This window comes from Lonchura striata, chromosome 6 (assembly GCF_046129695.1).
Source record: "Lonchura striata isolate bLonStr1 chromosome 6, bLonStr1.mat, whole genome shotgun sequence".
Taxonomy (NCBI): domain Eukaryota; kingdom Metazoa; phylum Chordata; class Aves; order Passeriformes; family Estrildidae; genus Lonchura; species Lonchura striata.
This window is the reverse complement of record NC_134608.1, coordinates 35,921,475-35,940,838: the sequence shown is the minus strand read 5'-3', so window position 1 is coordinate 35,940,838 and position 19,364 is coordinate 35,921,475. Positions and strand designations below refer to the sequence as shown.

At 38.6% G+C, this 19,364-nt stretch overlaps 1 protein-coding gene and 1 long non-coding RNA gene across 3 annotated transcripts; one reads left to right on the top strand and one right to left on the bottom strand.

Annotated features, from left to right (window-relative positions):
• Window positions 1–232: 232 nt before the first annotated feature.
• LOC110472175 (uncharacterized) lies at window positions 233–1,266 on the bottom strand. Its single transcript, XR_002465699.2, has 2 exons — window positions 1,017–1,266; window positions 233–444 (listed from the first exon to the last, which is right to left on the bottom strand). It is a non-coding gene; the product is annotated as an uncharacterized LOC110472175 (long non-coding RNA).
• A 152-nt stretch (window positions 1,267–1,418) lies between these two features.
• TMEM62 (transmembrane protein 62) lies at window positions 1,419–19,164 on the top strand. Of its 2 annotated transcripts, XM_021533533.2 has the most exons (14): window positions 1,419–1,504; window positions 5,279–5,390; window positions 6,275–6,412; window positions 7,217–7,262; window positions 8,464–8,605; window positions 8,802–8,926; window positions 9,060–9,182; window positions 10,010–10,165; window positions 11,012–11,171; window positions 12,742–12,855; window positions 13,803–13,887; window positions 15,413–15,517; window positions 16,263–16,381; window positions 17,267–19,164. In XM_021533533.2, the coding sequence occupies exons 3-14, from the start codon at window positions 6,373–6,375 to the stop codon at window positions 17,591–17,593; spliced, it is 1,542 nt and encodes a 513-aa protein (XP_021389208.1). In that variant the 5' UTR covers window positions 1,419–1,504; window positions 5,279–5,390; window positions 6,275–6,372; the 3' UTR covers window positions 17,594–19,164. The 2 variants fall into 2 exon arrangements, with proteins under 2 accessions (XP_021389208.1, XP_021389207.1); XM_021533532.2 differs by lacking the exons at window positions 1,419–1,504; window positions 5,279–5,390; window positions 8,464–8,605 and having other exon boundaries at window positions 6,358–6,412.
• The last annotated feature ends 200 nt before the right edge of the window (window positions 19,165–19,364 follow it).

The following is a 19,364-nucleotide window of genomic DNA, read 5'->3' as shown; positions in this document are numbered from 1 at the left end:
TCAAAAGGTATGCTAATGTAAATCACTGTTTTAATTGAACAGGATTTACTGTTAGACTTACTTTAAAAAATTATTATTAAAAAAATGGAACCCACATGCACTAAAAGACAGCAAATAAAGTGTCAGTAAACCTCTTAAAAAAACAAGTTGGCACCATTGCCCAGGCAGAAATGGCACCAAACAAGATCTCCATGGATACTACAGTAATAGAGGAAAGAAGAAGAACAAAACAGGAATTCAGATCAATTTTAATACAGACAAAATAATTGACAGCCTTGCTAGAGCTAAAATAAAATGGTAGAGCTTCAGGAAGAAAGTGAGAAAGCCCTAGTTCTCCAGATTACTTCTGAAGATTGACAGGATTGCTGATTGATGTTTATTTAGAAACATTTCTTCAGGGTGTTTTGTTGGGGGGAAAGAGTAGACAAACAAGATGAAAGGCAGCTGAAAAAAAAACAAAGCAAACATACATGAAGTCCTGCAAAAGAGTAACTAAATTATGAAGAACATCTAAAAAGACGTGTCATATTAATGCAGTCTAACTGAGCTGAAAAATGTTTTTTTCCCGATCAATCAATGCTATTTATTATCAATGCTAAAATTTAAATCTTTGTCCTATGAGAAATTACATGAGAAAATATAATTACAATTAAATAATACTGAATTAGAAACTTCTAATACCTGAAGTTGTTTGAGAATATTATGATAAATAACAAAGAGTGATGTGAAGTGACAGGAGCTTTTTCACCTGAACTCATACTTAAGATGGGAAGAAAAAAATCTCAACAGTAAATGGGCAGCAGTTAGTAAACTGAGTTGATAGCAAAGAATAACTTAGCAATTATGAAACTGTTCGGTTACTATATCAAGGTTTTAAATGGTGTGTGTACATATATATATATTAAAATGTTCAAAATACCATAAAAATACTTCTGTCAGGATCAAAATAGGTCAACTGCCTAGATTTCCGAGCAGGTAGAATTATAATACCGTAACGAGAAAAAGCCAAAGTTCACATGCTGTATTTGTAGGGAAGCAGGCTGAGATACGGATCTCTTCGTACGCCTGGGTTTCCTTCTGCTTTAACCCAGGCATTTCCAGGCAGCCCTGCGGCTGGAGGGGAAAGCAGGAACGCTCAGGGCACAGGGAGCGGGGGCAGAGCCGGGATCCCCCAGCCTCGCCGGATAGAAGCTCCAGCACAAGGGGAGCGGCGGCATCGCTCCCCCGAGCCAAGCGCGGCCGGGCGCGGGGCGGCGCGGCAGCGGAGGAGGTGGACGCGGAAGTGCCGGGTTCGGCGGCGCAGGGCTCGCCCGGGGCGGGCGCGGTGGCGGCGCGGCGCAGGATGCTGGGGCTGGCGGCGGGGCTGCTGGCGGCGGCCGCCGTGGCGCTGCTGCTGGACTGGTACGGGCCGCCGGCGGCGCCGCCGGCCCCGGGGCCGCGCCGCCGCTGGGCCCCGCAGCCCGCGCCCGGGGCGGCCGCCGCCAGCCTGCTCTGGGTCGTGCAGGTGAGCGGGGCCGGGCGGGCGAGGGGCGGCCGAGCGGCGGGCACGGCGGCGGCGCGCGGTCAAGCCCAGTTACAGGTGTTCGGCCAGGCTGCCCGAAAGGTCGCGTTGAGGAGTATGTTGAGTGCCGGCAGCTCGGTGTGCAGCTGCAGCCTGAGCTCTGGGGGCGAAAGGCCGGGACCTGCGAAATCCTTTGCACAGCGAAGAGCACGGGGCACGGGACCTGTGTCCCGGCCTGGGGACCGGGCACTCAGAGACGGCAGGAGCCCATCACCCCCAGACTTGCTTGCTCTCAGACTCTGAGGGTATAAAAGCCCGGGGATTCCTTTCTTTGGGGCACCTCCTCAGAGGTACCCAAGTCGAACTGTTATTTTGATAATTACTGCACCAAGATTAAATTATTTTAATGATCTCGAAGTCTGAGCTATGGGAAACCTGGAGCTGAGCTGGTAAGGAAACCTGGCCTGACTGTGAGTGTGGGGATGTAGCTGTGAAGGGGCCTCGGTCCCAGGTGGTGTGAGTGTGACTGCCATTATGGCTCCTGGATGGTTGCACAGAGAAGTTTCCTTATCAGACAAGATATGTGTAGTGGAAGCGGGTAATTAAAAATCACCTAATTATTACGCTATCCTGTATATTGCATCAGTACCTGGTGCGATATTATCTAATATCCTGGGGAGAAATGCAGGCTCTGCCTGTCCCTTTCCCCATTCAAAACCTCAGAAAGTTGTGTGGCTGAGAAAATAGCTTTACTGATTTATAGCAGTAGAAGGTACTATGCCAGTATTCAGAAGCTTTGTTTCCAGGTTAAACATAAAAATCCAAGTTGACTGGCATAGTCCTGGAAGGAAATTGTCACATCTTAGGGCTTCTGTGGCCTCTTCTGTGACTCTTCTCCCCAGAGCATTCCCAAAGTACTTAGTGTAGAACTAGCCACAAAAATATGTAAACAAAAATATGTTTACATATTTGTAGTTACTCTATGGCTGAGATGTCACAGGGATTGCTGTGCATTTCCTTCTAACAAATAACTTTTACTGTTTTGTTTTCATTCTAAATCTCAAGAACACTTTGCCTGACTTTATTAGCTGCAGGCAGTGCTCTTAGTGGATGAGCTGGCATATATAAGTCCTTAGGTTCTCTCTAATTGGTGGTGTGATTTTTTTTTCATTAATTTTTCCTTAAGTGACTTAAGGCTTATTTTTACTGCAGAGTACAATTATCAAGAGATATGCTTGAAATAATGTAAGGAAAGCCCCTATCCTGCACTGCTGTCCTGTGAAGAGTCAGATACAGCAGCATATAGCTGCTGCAGAGCTATACTGACAGGCAGTGCACAGGCCCGTGTTTCTCTTACTGTGTTCTCTCTGGTTATGTCAATTCAAGTAGAGCTCTCCCAAGGATAGGTCATAGCACAGCTAATTTGAAACTTGGCTTTGCTTTCAAGTGGTTATGTTCTCTTTCAGACGTGCCCTTTAACAGCTCCTTTATCATTGACCAAACTTGGAAACTAATAAAGCACCAAATCCAGCCTTGTGCCTGATAATGTTATGGGAAACAGGCTTCAGGCTCCCTGGTGATTCCATAGGTCTAGCCTAGGTCACTGAATAGAGCTCAAGATGGTCAGTTCTGCCTCTAGCAGTTCCTGCCTTGTTTTTCTTTCCATACACAGGACTATCTCTTCTTAAACTGAACTAAATCACAGTCTTTCTACTTTGATCTTCTATTAATGGCTCATCCATTTTTTGTAGCAGAATTTCTCTTACTAACTGACAGACACTCTAGTTCAGTATTTGACAGGTATATAATTATTTCTCCTGTTTCTGTCAGCTGAATGCATTCTACTGTTGCTCTAGACCTTGTAATTCTCCCTCGTTAATGCCTGCCTTTCCTGAACCACATCTTTGTTAGATAAGGAATGTTGATGGTGACTCCTTCTCACCCCTAAATCTCTCCCAACACATTTTAATAAAGGTAACTGCCTATGATGCAATAAGAGGCCAAATATCCACATCAGTCAGAGGGAAGGGAAAGAGCAGCAAATGAGCTTTCACCTACATTTTGGAAAGTAAATAAAAGCATTACAAGTTTTTCATCTTGCCCACTCTCTTTCTTCTTATTGGGATATCAGCTGAAATTAATTTTTTTAAAAATTACAAAAAAAAAAAAAAAGAAAAAAAAAAAAAGAAAAAAGGGGAAGAAGCTCCACTTCTGAAATCTTCATATGTCATGGCTGTTAGTGATGAGTGAAACTTAGTCCCAGCTCTCAGAAGTCCCAGGACACTGTAACTCTTAGAAATTACAAGTTGAACCTTTTTTTAAACCTTAAACTCATAGGGAAGAAAAGTGGGATGGTCATTGTAGGAAATTAGGCTTCCAAACCACTCTCTGCTGTAAGGTTGGAAATCTACATTTGCTGTAGTTACTGGTAGAGCAGGAGTAAGATTTTTTTGTCAGACTTTTTTCTCAAGAATGAAAACTGAGTAAGTTAAGTTTTAATTTTCTCTGTTTGAGTGCTGAGATAAATTAATTGCAAATCCACAGGCTGAAAAGAAGCAAAACAAGCTGTATCCTTGTCAATGATTAAATGAGGTTTGATGTATCAAGGTAGTTTTGCTGTGTTCTTTGTCTCACACTAGTTTGAATGCATCAATGCAAGTGAAGATAAAGTTATATCTAAAAGTGTTTGCCTTTTTTAGCATGCAATTCTGATCAAGGCAAAAATTCCATGTCATTCCAAATGGGGAGTTTTCCTAAGCAGAATTTAAAAACTGTATTCAGGTAGTGTTTTCTTTGTATACAGATGAGTGACTAAGTAGAAGTAGATAATTTTTCTCCAATATATTTTATCTGTATTTTTCAAAAACTACAAGCTCTACAAGAACAGGTTTATTAAACTGAATGTAAAAGTTAATGCTTTTCTTTCCAAGTGATATTGTCACATGAGCATTTGCTTACTGCTTTATGAGAATCAAATACCATTTGTTCAGACCAAGGAGGGCAATTAATTGATTGACTGAACTAGAATGGAAAGTGAAATTGAAACCATTCACACAAGGGTTTTGTTTTGGGGTTTTTTTTGTACAGTACTGAAAAGCCACAATGTAAAATAATAGAAAAAGCTTATATTTCTTATTCTCCCCAAACAGTTCTTCTGATGTGAGGGCTTTGACTGACTCAGAAATGAAAAGCATCTTTCATATCATCATGTCTTAGGGAATCTTTGCCTTCTTGAAGGCACATGGAATGGGATCTAAACACACTTGTTTGATCCAATAAAATGCGTGGATAGAATGTTAAAAATCCTTCCACTCAGCTACTGGAAATGTCACACCAGGTATAAAACGAATTTTCGGTACATTTTAAGTACTAGGTAGCTTTAACCTATTGCTTTGCAGAACTTTGTATTCTTACTTGCAGCAAAACCACTGTATTGCACAGCAACTCACAGAATTTGAAAGGCAACAGGCCACTTGCAGTCATCACCATTTACTGTGGATACCCAAGTATTTCCTCATATTTTTGTATTCTCTTAGTTTTAAGGAAATTTTCTTGATGTAAATGTGATTTTAGGGGTTAGAGTTGCAATATCATTTGTTTGTTCTGCTTTCCTTCTCCCCTAGTCAACTACTTCCGTTTCTCCCTGTATCCCTTACACTGACATGAATCACTGTGACTGCTCTTATGATGCATTCTTATGTATACTTGGCTTTGCAGAGCAACTTGGATAGCAATAACCCTCTACTTGGGGCAGTGTTTCACTCTTCTCTTTTGCAGGTGTCAGATATTCATATCAGCAAATTTCAAGATCCCAAACGAGCTCCTGAATTCGAAAAATTCTGTTCTGAAACAATTGATGTAATTCAGCCAGCACTTGTTCTAGCAACAGGTAAGCAATTGAAAAGTGTGAATTTCCTGTTGAGTGTACTGTCAAAGCAAATAGCCAAACTTCTAGGATCTCAAGAGAGAACTTTAAACATTCAGGTATCTTAAGCAATGGAAATTGAATTGCAGCTAAAGGAAGACTACTAGAAGCTGAAAAGAATAACCTCTCAACAAAGGAATTATTATTTTCTTCAGCATTCAGTTTCTTCAGTGAGTTTAGTGTGTTCTATATGTAACAGACACAATCACACAAGGTAGCTATTGTTTTCCCAATATGTGTTGCTGCATCTTGGCCCCTGCTAGCAGCCACCTTCCTTCTTGTCCCGGTCATGATTCTACATTCTTTGTGTTTGAAATTACAGAAGTGAGCAATGTCTGTGGTTAGCCACTAGGATACAGTTCCTCTCTCAGAACAATCCATGCTAATTTGTATGAAATTCATACAAAATACATTAACTTGTGAATTAATGTAAGATTTTATTGTTGGTTTCCATTTGAACATATCATACCAAGAGAGGTGAAATAAACCTTGCCACTTCACTTGACAGCTTGCTATTGAAATAGATTAAGTTTTGACAAGGAAATCTAAAAGACCAAGCCATTACTGTGTGCAAGGCTTTGGAATCCTAATGCTAGACCTGGAGTTTTGTTTCTACAGAGAGTTACTTATCTAATTAGTGAAAGTGCTGCAGTGATGTGGTCAGTAGATGTCTGGTGAGGCTGCTGCATCTGCATTAGAAGGAGTTTACCTTGACATTGTGGACCATATACAGCACCCAGGCCTGCAGCTACTTAAACTTGGAGGCAGAGATGGCATGCTTGCCTAGTTACAGTATTTATATAAGCTTTGTAGGCCTCTAGTTATATCTCACCTTTGTACACTCCCAGGTGATCTGACAGATGCTAAGACAAGAGATAAACTGGGATCTGAGCAGGTAGAAGATGAGTGGAAAACTTACCAGTCAATCCTGAAGAGATCAAGGGTCATGGAAAAAACCAAGTGGATAGACATCAAAGGGAATCATGGTAAGAAGAAAATGAAACATTTCTGTCTTTTCTGTGATTGCAGGTCACAGAATATAGAGGTAAAATGTTCATACTCATTAGTGCAATTCATTAATCAGAAGGGCTTGCCATCCACATGTCTACTGAGGACATACTTTGCTTACAAGCTCTTACTGGAGTGAGTTTTAGTACCAGAGAAGTAAGAGTCTTTTACCTGGCAAGTGGTAGAACATGACTTCAGATGTTAGTTTCCATGTCATTATTTTATATACCACACTATTTAATGGAGGGGCAAACTGTAATCTTACCATACTGAAGAAAAGGTTTCAATTTACTTTTCATAGACTTCCGCCTCACAGGTTTACATTTGCAAGATGTCACATGTCCAGCAGCTAAAGGAAATTTGGTTTCTTTTGAATAGAAAGGAGTCATGGGAGTTTAGATCCTTCAGCTGTTGCCACACTGTGAGCATTCAAACACAAGCTGACAATCATGTAGGCTGTATAAGCAGGCTGTACAGGAAGCTGCACTGGGGGGAAGAAAGTGCATGCTTTGTCATATATACTCATTTTCCTATTAGGCTTCTGTTACCAGCATTAATGGAGAAGTAGAACTGTTGCAGTGCAGGCTTCCCCAAGCTGGTGTCTGTTCTACACACACTATTCTCTAATGCTATGGCTACTTTATTTTCCATTAATAAGTTAAGTCTTTCTTACAGAGCATGCAACCAGTCAAAAAAAAACTTTTGAAAAGCTCTGTGGTCAAAATGGAGACAGGTTTATTTGATCTGAAAGTTTCCTTATTTCCTTTTTTACTCCTTTACAGATTCATTCAACATTCCACGCCTGGATAGTGTTCAGAATTATTACAGGTACTTTTATTTACCATACATGCAGCTATATTCAAGGTCAAATTAACTAAACGATATTCTGTTTTCAGTTACTACATATATGCTTTTTCACTGAGTTTCCTATAACCCAGGATCATACCTACTATTCCCTCTGTCTTTTGCATTGTCAGTTAGTAGAGCAGAATTGACTGAGAAAATAGAGACTTGTTTGTGCAGATTTCTTATCTCTTATCCTTCTGTGTTTTGTAATTGAGTGTGTTAAATCTGTCAATGTCTACAAAATTTTAACTCTAGGAGAGAGAAGATGGAGGAGTGAAATGGAGTTGTTTTTTCAATATATAAAAATATAAATAATATTGTAAAATATTAAAATTATAAAAATTGCTTGCAGAAATAAAAATAGAAGCTAGGAAGAACAGTTATTCAACACCACATTCTGGTTTTCATTATGCATTAAAATTAAAGAGGGCAGGGGGTTATTTTGAAATACAATATTTTTACAGAAAAACATAGGTTCCTACTGCATGTTCACAGCATTAGCATAGGATTAATCAACTGTTACACATACTCAAAGTGGGACTAAAGGAAGAAATTGTATTGAAGTTGATGATGTTCACAGAGATAATGTTAACTTAAATATTGTGAAAGGGTTTTTATGGCATCAGAAGTATGGAAAACGTGTTTTCAATATATTGTCTTATATTCTATTCAGGTCAACCTTCCTGGCAATTTTATTGTTCTGATTGGTGGAGAAACAGGGACATGAACTGATTTTTGGATGGCTTTGTTCAAATTATACTCATCTGAACTCAGGAATGTTTTGGCTCCCACAAATCATGCAGGGAATAAAACAAAATTAAAACAACTAAAAAAACCCAAATGCACACAAAATGCCCACCCCCAAAACCCCCAAAGAATTTTTTTAAAAAAACCAACCTAAACTTAATGAATTTTAGTGATTCTCAGATTAACTCAAAATCATTTTAGTTACAGAATTTAATCCTTAATACAGCAATTTAGGTGGTACTGTTAGTTGAAATGTCATGTCTTTACCAGTGGAAGATATGTACAATTCCCATCTAGCATGAAGTATCAAAAGCATTTCAATTTTGTAGCTCAGAAATAATAAAATACCTGTCATCAGTGGAAGGAGAGAAAGCAATGTATGTTTGTCATGGCTACAGGCTTTCCTAACAGGAGTATTTCCATCTTATTTTGTTAGGAAATACTCTGCCTGGCGTAGAGATGGTTCTTTCCATTACATCCACACAACCTCTTTTGGGAACTATTCATTCATCTGCGTGGATGCCACACTCAGCCCAGGCCCTAAGAGACCCTATAATTTTTTTGGGATTTTAAACATGGTATTGTATAAGTCTTTGCACTCCATTTGGCTGGCTGTTTTATTTCTGTAGTGGTTTGTTTGGGGTTTTTTTAATATAGAAAAATTGTTTGAAAGATTTGTGTTCATCTATAAGAGTGTTTACATTTTTAAGTTACATAATGCATGGGAGACATTTATTTATTTAGCAAAATGGATTTGTCACCTACCTATTTCAGAATCAAATGGCAGAGCTGTCTTTGATGGCAGCAGAAAGTCTACACAGCAACCATACTATCTGGTTTGGCCACTACCCCACCTCAACAATCATCTCCCCATCCCCTGGAATACGAACACTAATGAGGTAAGATCTTCTTACCCTGTATGTTTTCAGCATGAAGTACATTTCTTGCCTGTCTTCACATGCTCATCTCTCAGTTTTCAGATTTTCTGCAGTGGTATTTCCTTCCCACCCAAATAATCATAATTCTTATTAGTTCTGCCACAGCCTATTTATGTGGACATCTCCATACAATGGGTGGGCTGATGCCAGTCTTGCACAGTCAACACCGTGGTGGCACTCTGGAACTTGAGCTGGGAGACTGGATGGATAATAGGAGGTAAGAAAAGCCCATATGAGCAAATTATTATATGAAACCTACCTTGCTGTACTGTGATTCCCTTTTATGCTGTGTGGTGAATTTGAAAGAAGCATGAGATCAGCCTGACTGGTTATTACTATTAGTGCTTTTGAAAAAAAGGCCTTGTGTGTATGTTTGGGATTTTTCCCCATATCAGCAGTGTACTAATAAAGTAAATATTTTTTTCTTAATTCTTGATATTTAAAAACTCAAAAGGGGACGTCTAGATAGTATGTTTAGTATTCAAATGTAGATGAAAAAATTGTAGTAAAGTTCAGCATCACTACTTCAAAATACATATGCTCTGCAGTAGCTGTTGGAATTCTTGACACAGAAATAGTCCACCTGAGAAATGTTACCTTATTTGCATATCAAAAAGTGTCTGATGCTATGTGTAGTGTATAGTAGTATACTAGCTTTTATTCTGCAGTAATCCAAAGAAAGATACTGGTATGAATACAGGGGAAGAGGATGCTGGTGTCATTGTCCTGAGTTAGAGTACCTACACAGACACTGTGGAAATGTACATTATATTTGAGTTCTTTAATGTAATATTCATTTATCTGATTCATGTGCAAAATTCACACTTGGAATTTTGGATGCTACTCCCATGATTTGTAATAAAATTAACCTCATCAGAGGTAAGCAACTGTATAGTTAATATAGCAGAGTTGAAAAATGTAAGATCAACTACAGAAGAGAATAAATGGAAAATAAAGCCAGGTTCTTTAGGAACTTGAGAAGCATAGAAATCAGCTGTTCACACAGTGGTTTGTATTAACAAAATTCTTTTCCTTTAATTATAGATACAGGATCCTCGTGTTTGATCATGACCTCCTCAGCTTCGCAGATCTTAACTTTGAAGAGTGGCCTGTAGTTCTCATCACCAATCCCAAATCCTTCCTTTACAGCAGTTCTACTCATGAACCACTAGTCAAAATTCTTTATTCCACTCATATCAGGTACCCTGTAATGTCATGATTTCACAATATTAAATTATATGTATATACTCAAACCCTTTTTTTTTTTTTTTTAAATGTGTGTCTGCTGTTCTCAGAATTCACTTTTCTCTGGAGGATTGTCCACCATAACTGTATGAAATTACTTCATTTGACTAAAATATGCTCTGGAATGCCATTCATATTACCAGAAATTAAAGGAATTGCATGTGCAATATTTTGAGCCTGTATTAGTATCACTGTTTCTCTGAATATAAGCACTACTGCCAAGTGACAATACATTTCTTGGTATCTGAGATCTGTAATATCAATATTGCATTCTACTCCATTTGTCTTAAATGCAGTTGCAAACTCTGAGAGGTTATATACTGACTAGCAAAAAAAACCAAAAAAACAAAAACAAGGAAAAAGCCCCACTCCCAACAACAAAGGACTTTAGAGAGAGAGAGCCTGGCAATTTTTTACTAAGCCATCTACAAGTATTTAGTTATGTGTCTATGTGTGCTAGAGGATACATCCCACCTGTGTTAGCAAATGTTTTGGAGCAGGAGTTCTAAAATTATTTCTGCCAGGGCCTTACAACATCTGCCACCTTTTTGTCTGTTCCACAGCCAGTTTTCTATCCTGTTCTTTTTTGTAGTGTCATACAGAACTACTTTTTTTTAACAGTAGGAAAGACCTACTATGTTACCATTAGCCTACAGATATTTCACTGTTTTAATTTCTAAAACTTTTGAACTCTTTAATACAAGGCAGCTTAACTTTTAGGGACTTTTTGTTAAGGAAGTAATGACATACCTGCAAGTCCAGTAACAAATCTGTTTCTTTTCCTGTTTATTTACTCCTTAGAATTCTGGCATTTTCTCCTTCTGTCATTATCTCTGTCAAAGTCTACATAGATGGAGTTCACCTGGGGAATGCACATCATGTGTCTGGCCCTCTCTATGTGCTGAAGTGGAGTCCACAAAACTACAGTGAAGGGTTCCATCACATAGAAGCGACTGTCCAGGTAAGGTACCTGTTGGCATTCTTTGTATTATTTTTTTTCTTATGGCTTCTCTATCACCCTCCTGCTTCACATAACTAGGAACAAAATACATGATAACAGACTTACTTTCATATTTCTCTGATTACAAAACTCAAAGGATTTAATAAAGAAATAAACATTGAGTGCTAAGCACCAAAATATTAATAAAGCTTCTGGGATAAAGAAATAAATATTTTTTCATAAGAAGTAAAATAAGACATGACAGAAGTGCGAACTTGCATTTAAATTGGCCAGAGATGTAAAAAATTACAAGAAAGGGTTCTAAAGGTATTTAAACAGCAAACAGAAACAGAAGGAAATTACTAGCCAAGTGTTAAACAGCAGAGGTGAATTAGTCACCAACAGCTCTGAAAGGGCAAAGGTTCTCAACAGTTTCTTCACCTCTGTGTTGGGCCTTGGGAGCAAGGATCAAGCTTGATGCAGAGACCCACTGTCAATGAAAGAAGAGTTGGAGTAAGACCTGGCAAAGGAGCTTGATCCTACAGATCAAGGAGTCCTGACAGTTTCCACTCCAGAGTATTAAGAGACTTGGTTGACATCTTTGTGAAGCCACTCTCCATAGTCTTGGAGAAGTTGTGGAGATCAGGGGGCATACCCAAAGATGGGCAGAAGGCTAATGACTCTCCTGTCTACAAGGGCTTAAGGGAGGATCCAGGAAATTATAGGCCCATCAGTCTTACTTCAGTCCCTGGGAAAATTAGGAAACAAATCCATCCTTGTTGGGGGCTTTCTCAGGTCAGATGAAATACGTGACTGGGAAGAGCCAGCACAGATTAATCAAGGGCAAATTGTGGGCCAAGAAGAACATCATGAAGTTCATAAAGGAAAATTGTAAGGATTTGCACCCAGAAAACATAATCCAGGAGTACAGCACAGGCTGTGATTTGCCTGGCTGGGGAGCAGCTCTGTGAAAAGGGACCTCAGTGTCCTGGTGGAGCACAAGCCCAGTGTGAATGAACAGTGTGCTGGTGCAGCAGAGAAAATCTACTGCATCCTGGGGTACTTCCACAAGAGCATCACCAGCCGAGTCACTATCCTGCTCTACAGAGTGCTTGCCAGGCCACACCTGGAACACTGTGTTCAACACTGCACTATGTTAAATAAATAATAAACAAGTATTTGTTTATCTATATGGGTTTTTGGCAATACACCAGAAATTAAGCACAACAAAATATGAAAATATTTTAATACAGGCTATTACCTAGACTTGAACTTCCAGAAGACAACTGGGACGTGGGGTGGGGGGTGGGGGCAATTAACAGTCACAGTCTTCCATAAGTTGCTGAATCTCTGACAGGCTCTTATCCATATGTAGTACTTTCAGATTATGATTTTATAATCACCAATTTACTTGAAATTGCAGAATTGACTGTAAGTAGTGCTTTGTAGGTAGAATTTAATACAGCAGTATGCCAGAAAAGCATACATCAATCGTATCTTTCTGGAAAAGCTGCAGTGATAATTAGGAACTTTAACTAGACAGTTTTTTGTACCACTGCTATGTAATTCCTCTCATTTTATATCAATTTAGGATGCTTCAGGAAGAATTGGCACACGGGGCCATTTATTTGGTATGGAAGAAAACCTCTCTCTTAGATTTGACTTTTGGTCATCTCTTATTCTTCTCACTGACCACTATGTTCTGGTAAGTACTTTCAGCAAAACAGCTATTATTCCATTTTGGTTTCCCAAGCTGCAGTAGGCATTTTTGTAATTCCTGAAGAAATTCATAGACTTGAATGCAGTTTACTTTTTCCAGATGTGAATTCTCTTTTGGAATTGCAAAACATTTGAAGTTTCTCAAGTTGCACACTTAAACCATAAATGTGCAACAATGGTTTATATAAACAGCTGGGACTGGATTTAGTCCCAATTATCCATTTTCGGGCATAAGTATACACACATTTTGTGCAAGCAAGGAATTGAAAAAGAGCTACTGGAGATAGTAGAAAAAGGAAACATTAAACCAAAGAGAAATTCACTCTGAACTGTTGAAATATGTTTTCTGGAAAGAATGCTGCAAATATTCTCATTGTCAGCTGCTGACATCATAACCAGCTCCAGAGAAGTGGAAGGCAAAATCCCCATCGACTTTTAGTCATATGTGTTACAGCTCAGTACATGCAAAGAAGAATGTCATGTCTTAATAGTCTAGGCGCACTTCTAGAACTACGTAAGAAAGTCCACATGACTGTAGTTCTTATCATAATTGGCTCAACGTTACTATCTTTGTTTTGTTAAATCAGTCACACATTCTACACCATGTCTTGAACTGCATTTCTCCTCAGCTCAGACAGTGTTTTGCCTTGGAAGTGTAACTGCACTTTTTCAATGGATGTGTTTACAAACCCTTTTTTAAAAATATTCGGCTCTATTGCTTTTAGACATCGAGCAGAATTCAAGTCAGTACAATACAAATCCTAGAACTTAGAAATTCTTTAAGTTTCCTTTTTACTCTTCAGTTCAGTGACACCAACAAGCTTTGACTGTGTTTCAAATAGAATCTTTGTACCATTCTATCAGTGCCCATAAAGCATGCTCCAAGGCTGCAATTATTCCAGGGCTGGCTTACAGTCAAAACTGTCTTTTCAGGCTCGAGTGCTCTTTGGATTGATTGTGCTGATTCAGATTACCTTGCTTGTTGTTTTCCGACACCTCCAAAAGCCAGCACTCAAAGGTATCAACTAATGTTTACCTGTGGTTTTTAGTAGATCTGTTTTCCCCCAAATGTTTTATTCTTGACCTGTGTGCTAACAATATGTAAGTAACTGTGCTGTTAATCACCATATGCATTTTACATCTGCTACTGTGGGATTTGATTGGTTTCTCAGAAGCTGCTATCTCGCTTTTAAGGGAAGCTGGAAAACCTCCAATATATCAAATAAAGTAAACTAGAAACTTGAGCAGGTATCTTTATCTAAACAAAAATTAAGTTGATTGAAGTCCAAAGTTTCATTTTAATTTTCTCACTGAAGAATCCAGTACCTAGGGAAAGGAATGTTTTGTTTTGTATTTTCTATATGTGTGCTTGTTTCAATATAGTTGTCGCAGAATTCTCTCTTGCCTGAGTGGAGAAACAGATTTCCTTTTGCAAAGACAGTGTTTGTTAACTTTTGCAAAGAACATGAACAGGATTGGGTCTTTCTCAAAATAATATTAAGGCCATTTCTGTCATAACTTGATACTTTGTGATACATCTAGTAAATGAAAATTATTACTATAAGCTCATGGTGTTTATCCTTTAAACAATCATTTGAACCACACCCTACTAATGAGATTTTTCTGGAAGCCACCTCCCTTCCTATTCATGTCAGTGTTTGTCCCTTCCTTATTACTTCTAATTGTGTGGCATCCTGAAGTAGCTACAGCAACTGCTTACATAGAAGAGAATCAGATTTTCAGTTGCCTTTATGGAACTCAGCAGCTACACATTAAAAAAACTGACTCTGTGGTAAGCTAGGTCCATGTGGACTATGACAAATGTTTTAAAAGACAACTTAGTGAACAAATCTGTTAGAGCTGTTGATTTACAAAGATGAAGCTTGCCCTCTGGGGGTTAATTCTTTGTGAGAAGGCCACGTAATAGGTCTAAGTCTACAAGCCAACTTTTTAGGAAGGCTCTCTTGATCTGTGAATTGTCTGCTTCAGAGAGCTATTACTTCTTTTTTCTACTAGCACCACACACTTGTCAGAATAATGTCATTTTAATGCCTAGCCTTAATTTTGAGTTGCTATCAGATCTCACTAAAGTAGATTTAATCAAAGGAAATCCACCTAATCTAGTCCATGCTGACCTACCTTTCTGGGTTTGCAAAGTTACTGTTTTGTTGCTCTTACTTTTAATTTAATACATACTTTCTCCATGTCTTTCATTCTAGCTAACTTCATTTTCTGGGTATAGAATGGTCATTCAGTATTATTTACATACAGTAAGTGTATTCCTTTAGAATGGCAGGTTCCTCTGCTGTTTTTAATATAGACTGTTATATATTTATTGGTTCTTTATTTTCAGTTATCACAGTAATAGTAATGCATTCTTCTGTAGACATACCAAATATTATTTTTATATTCCTTATTTAAAAGAATGAGTAAATTGTGTGCCGGTTTGTTTCAGAAAGACCAGTATTATACATACATATATATTTGGGGAGGTGTTGCAAACTGAATTAAATGTATTTTTCTTAAATGTTGTGTCTGTTTAGGAAAGCCGGGATTATTTACTCTGACTTCATATTCTCTTCATATCTTCAGTAAAACAAACACCTTCTATTACTCAATTCTGGTTCTGAATTTATACACCATTCTGGGTAAGTAGCCTAGAGTACTGGAGGACATAAATTGGTATTTTGAAATTACACATTAGATCCTGATGAAAAATAAGAATTCTAACATCTTGGAGAATGGGGAAAATCTACTTAAGTTACAAAATCTATGTGGAACTTCAAAAATTATTGTCCAAAGAGACTAAAGGTTTATTTGTAAGAGCCTAACTTAGAAGCCCTGAATTAATGAAACACTTAGCTTGTTAAATTACTCTGAAAGTGAAGTATTTTTAAATACAGTTTTTCACTTATTTTTTGATTGTTCACATCAGAGCTAACAATCTGAGCTTGTTCTCCGCTGATAACATCTTACTGAAATAGTTATTTTCTTGTTAGTCAGTGTAGTATGCATAACACAGAGCAGTCTGCCTATTTTAATTTCTATGCTGAGCCAGGCTGGAATTGTTTGTGACCACGTTTTTCATATATCTTACTGTAATTCTGGGAAAAAAACTATCCTTTTCACCTATCTCATAGGGAAGATATTATATGTGGTGTTGAAAATTGTCACAGAGATGAAACTAATTCAAAAGTATTTTCATTGCATGCCACAAGCCCCCGTCGTACTGTGGCATTTTCACACCAGACTGCTGTTTGCCGAATATAAAAACATGAGGCTGATTACTCTGGACATGCAATAGGGAAGTCTCAGGGTACAAAGGGTTGTGTGGGAAAGGGCTGTGTCTCTGTTGTGTTTCCTGATGATGATGTTTGATTTCCTGTCTTGCAGGACCATGGTTTGTAGGTGAACTGATAGATGGCCAGATGGGGGCCTGTTTTTCCTTTGGGGTGTTTGTTGGTGGTTCCTTCTTACAGGGCAGTATGACATTTGTGGTTGGGATTTTACAGGTGAGTATAAAATAAAGGCTAAAAACCAGCTTTTTTTTCAGGGGCTTTTTTCAATTTTTTAATAGTTTTATAAAGAAAGGAGTCTTGGAATTAGAGAGATTAGTGACCATGCCTGACTACAAGTGGTCTTTCTTACCTTCCTGCAGATTTAAAGAAAGGAAGGAGGTTGTGCATTATTTTCACAAACTTCTCTTTTTCTCTAAAAAAACGATGTTGCTTTGGACTCCCTGGATATTTAGATTAGAGGCTGTCTCTACAGATTTACAACTCTAAATTTTCTGTAAATTTTCTAGTTTTGCCTTTGGCTAACACAGAGTGATTAAACAAAAAAACTGAGTGGACAGGGCAGCCCTTGCAGCCTTAATAACCCTTCAGATCAGTAGGTGTCACTCTCTAAGCACACATGAGTCCAGTTTTCCCAAGAGTGGTTTCCCCGTTAGTCTGAAAGACAAGGTGTCATTCCTTGGCATTTAAGATAGTGGACCAAACCAGCATTGCCTCCTTCTTCATGGTGTCTCCCTTGTACCAGTGGGACTCTGCTGGAGTGGGCTGGGTCAGAGTTAAGCTGACATACAGACCATTTGGTTTTGCCATGCTAATTTTTGGTAAGTCTGTCTCCCTGAATCAGTTAGAGGAAATGTCAAATGCGTGTTAGTGCCTCTTACTGCAAGGGAATGGGCAGGAATGCTTGGCCTGGGACTCAGGCCAAGTGCCTTTATCAGCTGCAGAGTCGTGGAGATAAATCCTGAGATTCTATCTCTGGGAAGTGTACTCAGCCCTTAGAATGGGACAGCTTTATGTGTGCATATGTTTTTAAGCCTTCATAGATGTTACCCAGAACCTTTGCTTGCTCATTGTCTTATTTTTCTTTTCTCTTCCTTTCAGATGATGTTTTTCAACCTGCCATTGATGGCCTACCTGTGCTGGTGCCTGCTGCTGCGATGTCAGGGCCACAGCTTCCTTTCCCACATCCGTCACGTCCGACGCCTCGTGGCTGTGCTGGTTCACCTGGCAATGACCCTGCTCCTGGCCTGGCAGGTCTATTCCTGCTATTTCCTGCAGCGAACATATGGCACCTTGGCGTTCTTCCTCTCCCCAATGAGAACATGGTTGGTGGTACTGACCGCAGCTCTCATTTATAAAACCTGGACACTGAAATCATCAGAGCTCAGAACTTACATAATAGAGATAAAAAACTGCCAAAGCTCTTGAAGTATAAGTACTCCAAGTTCTGTCTTAAAAACTGTCAAGATACAACCTTATCATTTTGTGATGCTGGAATTCCATACACTCCACCATTAGGTGGTAGGACCCAAAGCTGCACCTGCACTGCTACAGAACTGTATTAAATAGTAAATGAACAATATGTTATACACACTTTCCTTGTATTATACAACATACTGTATAAAACATGTTATATAATACAGTCATGCATTATACATCAATACAGTAAACTGTGGAATAATCTCATCAGTGGGTTTTTTTAGTGATACAGAGATAGATATGTCCATATGGCTCACAAATGGAAATGTTTGTCTATTACTACTGTGAATAGAAAAATACTTTTAACTAATTATTGATTTTTTTATAATGCTGCAAAATATGAGCATAGGACTTGATGAGCTTCTTGATTTGTGCTTAATTTGAATTTTATTTCAGGGTTGACATGTGTTTTTACAAGACTAGACCAGATGTCTTTATGAAGTAATGGTGATTGCAAAGGCGTTGTAGTGGCCTTCACAGTCAGAGTCCTATGCCCATACATGTTTTCAGTTCATAATGCTGTATACAAGATTATAGGCTGTACGGTGTGCATATGTTTTTATGTTCATGTTTACCTGAGCTGTGGCCTATAGATCTTGCCCTGGGAGTGCTGGCTAATTAACAGGCTCACTCTCTGGAAGTGAGCTCCTTCTCTGGAAGGAAGGAGTTTCATTTCCCACTACTGAGGCTGCCAGTCCTCTCACCCATGACTGGTGAAAGAACAGTTAATTATCAGCAGTGCTGGGGTTCTCGGCTTCAAAGCAAAGAATGGAGACAATGTCCTCAGGATGGGAGAAGCTGAAGGAATACTATGGTTTGATGCCTATAAAGTCTGTAATTTCTGTTTTATGTGTCTCAGCTGTGTTTCTGGGTCTCAGCCAAATGCACCAAAGAGTGACCTAAGAAAACTAATTTCTTTGTTTTCATTTTTTTCTAAGTCCAAAAATGATAGAACAGTTAGTTACATTAATGAAGAATGTAATGATTGAGAGCTAGGAAAGCTGAAGTGCCTTGATCTGTAAAGAACACTGCATTTCTTCACAAACAACCTGCTGTGAGTGGAATGCTTAAAATACTTTAGGTAATTGTACACTAACTTATCTGTGGCTTCTCAAGAAAAGAGAGGACGAATTTATTTATAGTCCCTTTGGAAAAAAACAGCAGTGACTGTAGTAGAACACAGGAAAATAAATCGGAAGAAAATACTGACTACAACAAGGACTTTTGTTATTTCTAACAGGTGACAGTTTTCCTATTCCTTAATTTCTGTTCTGCAATTATATAGGAAAATAGTTATGTAATACTAATAATAATGTAATTTCTTCAATGTAACAGGGAAAAGAGAGAAAGAGCACCCATTTACATGAGTTAAATACACTGTTAAGAAAATGAAGAATGTAATTCGTTACTACAAAAGTTTGTTTTGCAAAGCTGTTAAAAAATCAGAGACGGCGCAAAATTTATTTGTGAGATACAATACTGAAAAATTGATAATAAAATGCCATTTCACAATTAAAGTACTTTTATGTGATGAGAGTGAAAAAGAAGTTCCCACTGTTAGATATAATGTTACCCAATACTTTTACCCTTAGGTTGGCCTCTCCAATAGTCTCTGATTGACTAAGCCCCACACTGAGCATTCAGGCATGGCTTGTGTGGAGGCTGATTTTTTTTTTTTTTTTTTTTTTAAGAAGAAAGAGGAACTAAAGTTCACTTACCA

Bases quoted from the DNA above. Each gene is read 5' to 3' on its own strand.
- TMEM62 (XM_021533533.2), top strand. From the start codon at position 6,373: ATGGAAAAAACCAAGTGGATAGACATCAAAGGGAATCATG. The intron at 12,856-13,802 runs GTAAGTACTTTC...CTGTCTTTTCAG, and splicing joins TCACTGACCACTATGTTCTG to GCTCGAGTGCTCTTTGGATT. The intron at 13,888-15,412 runs GTATCAACTAAT...GTGTCTGTTTAG, and splicing joins CCAAAAGCCAGCACTCAAAG to GAAAGCCGGGATTATTTACT.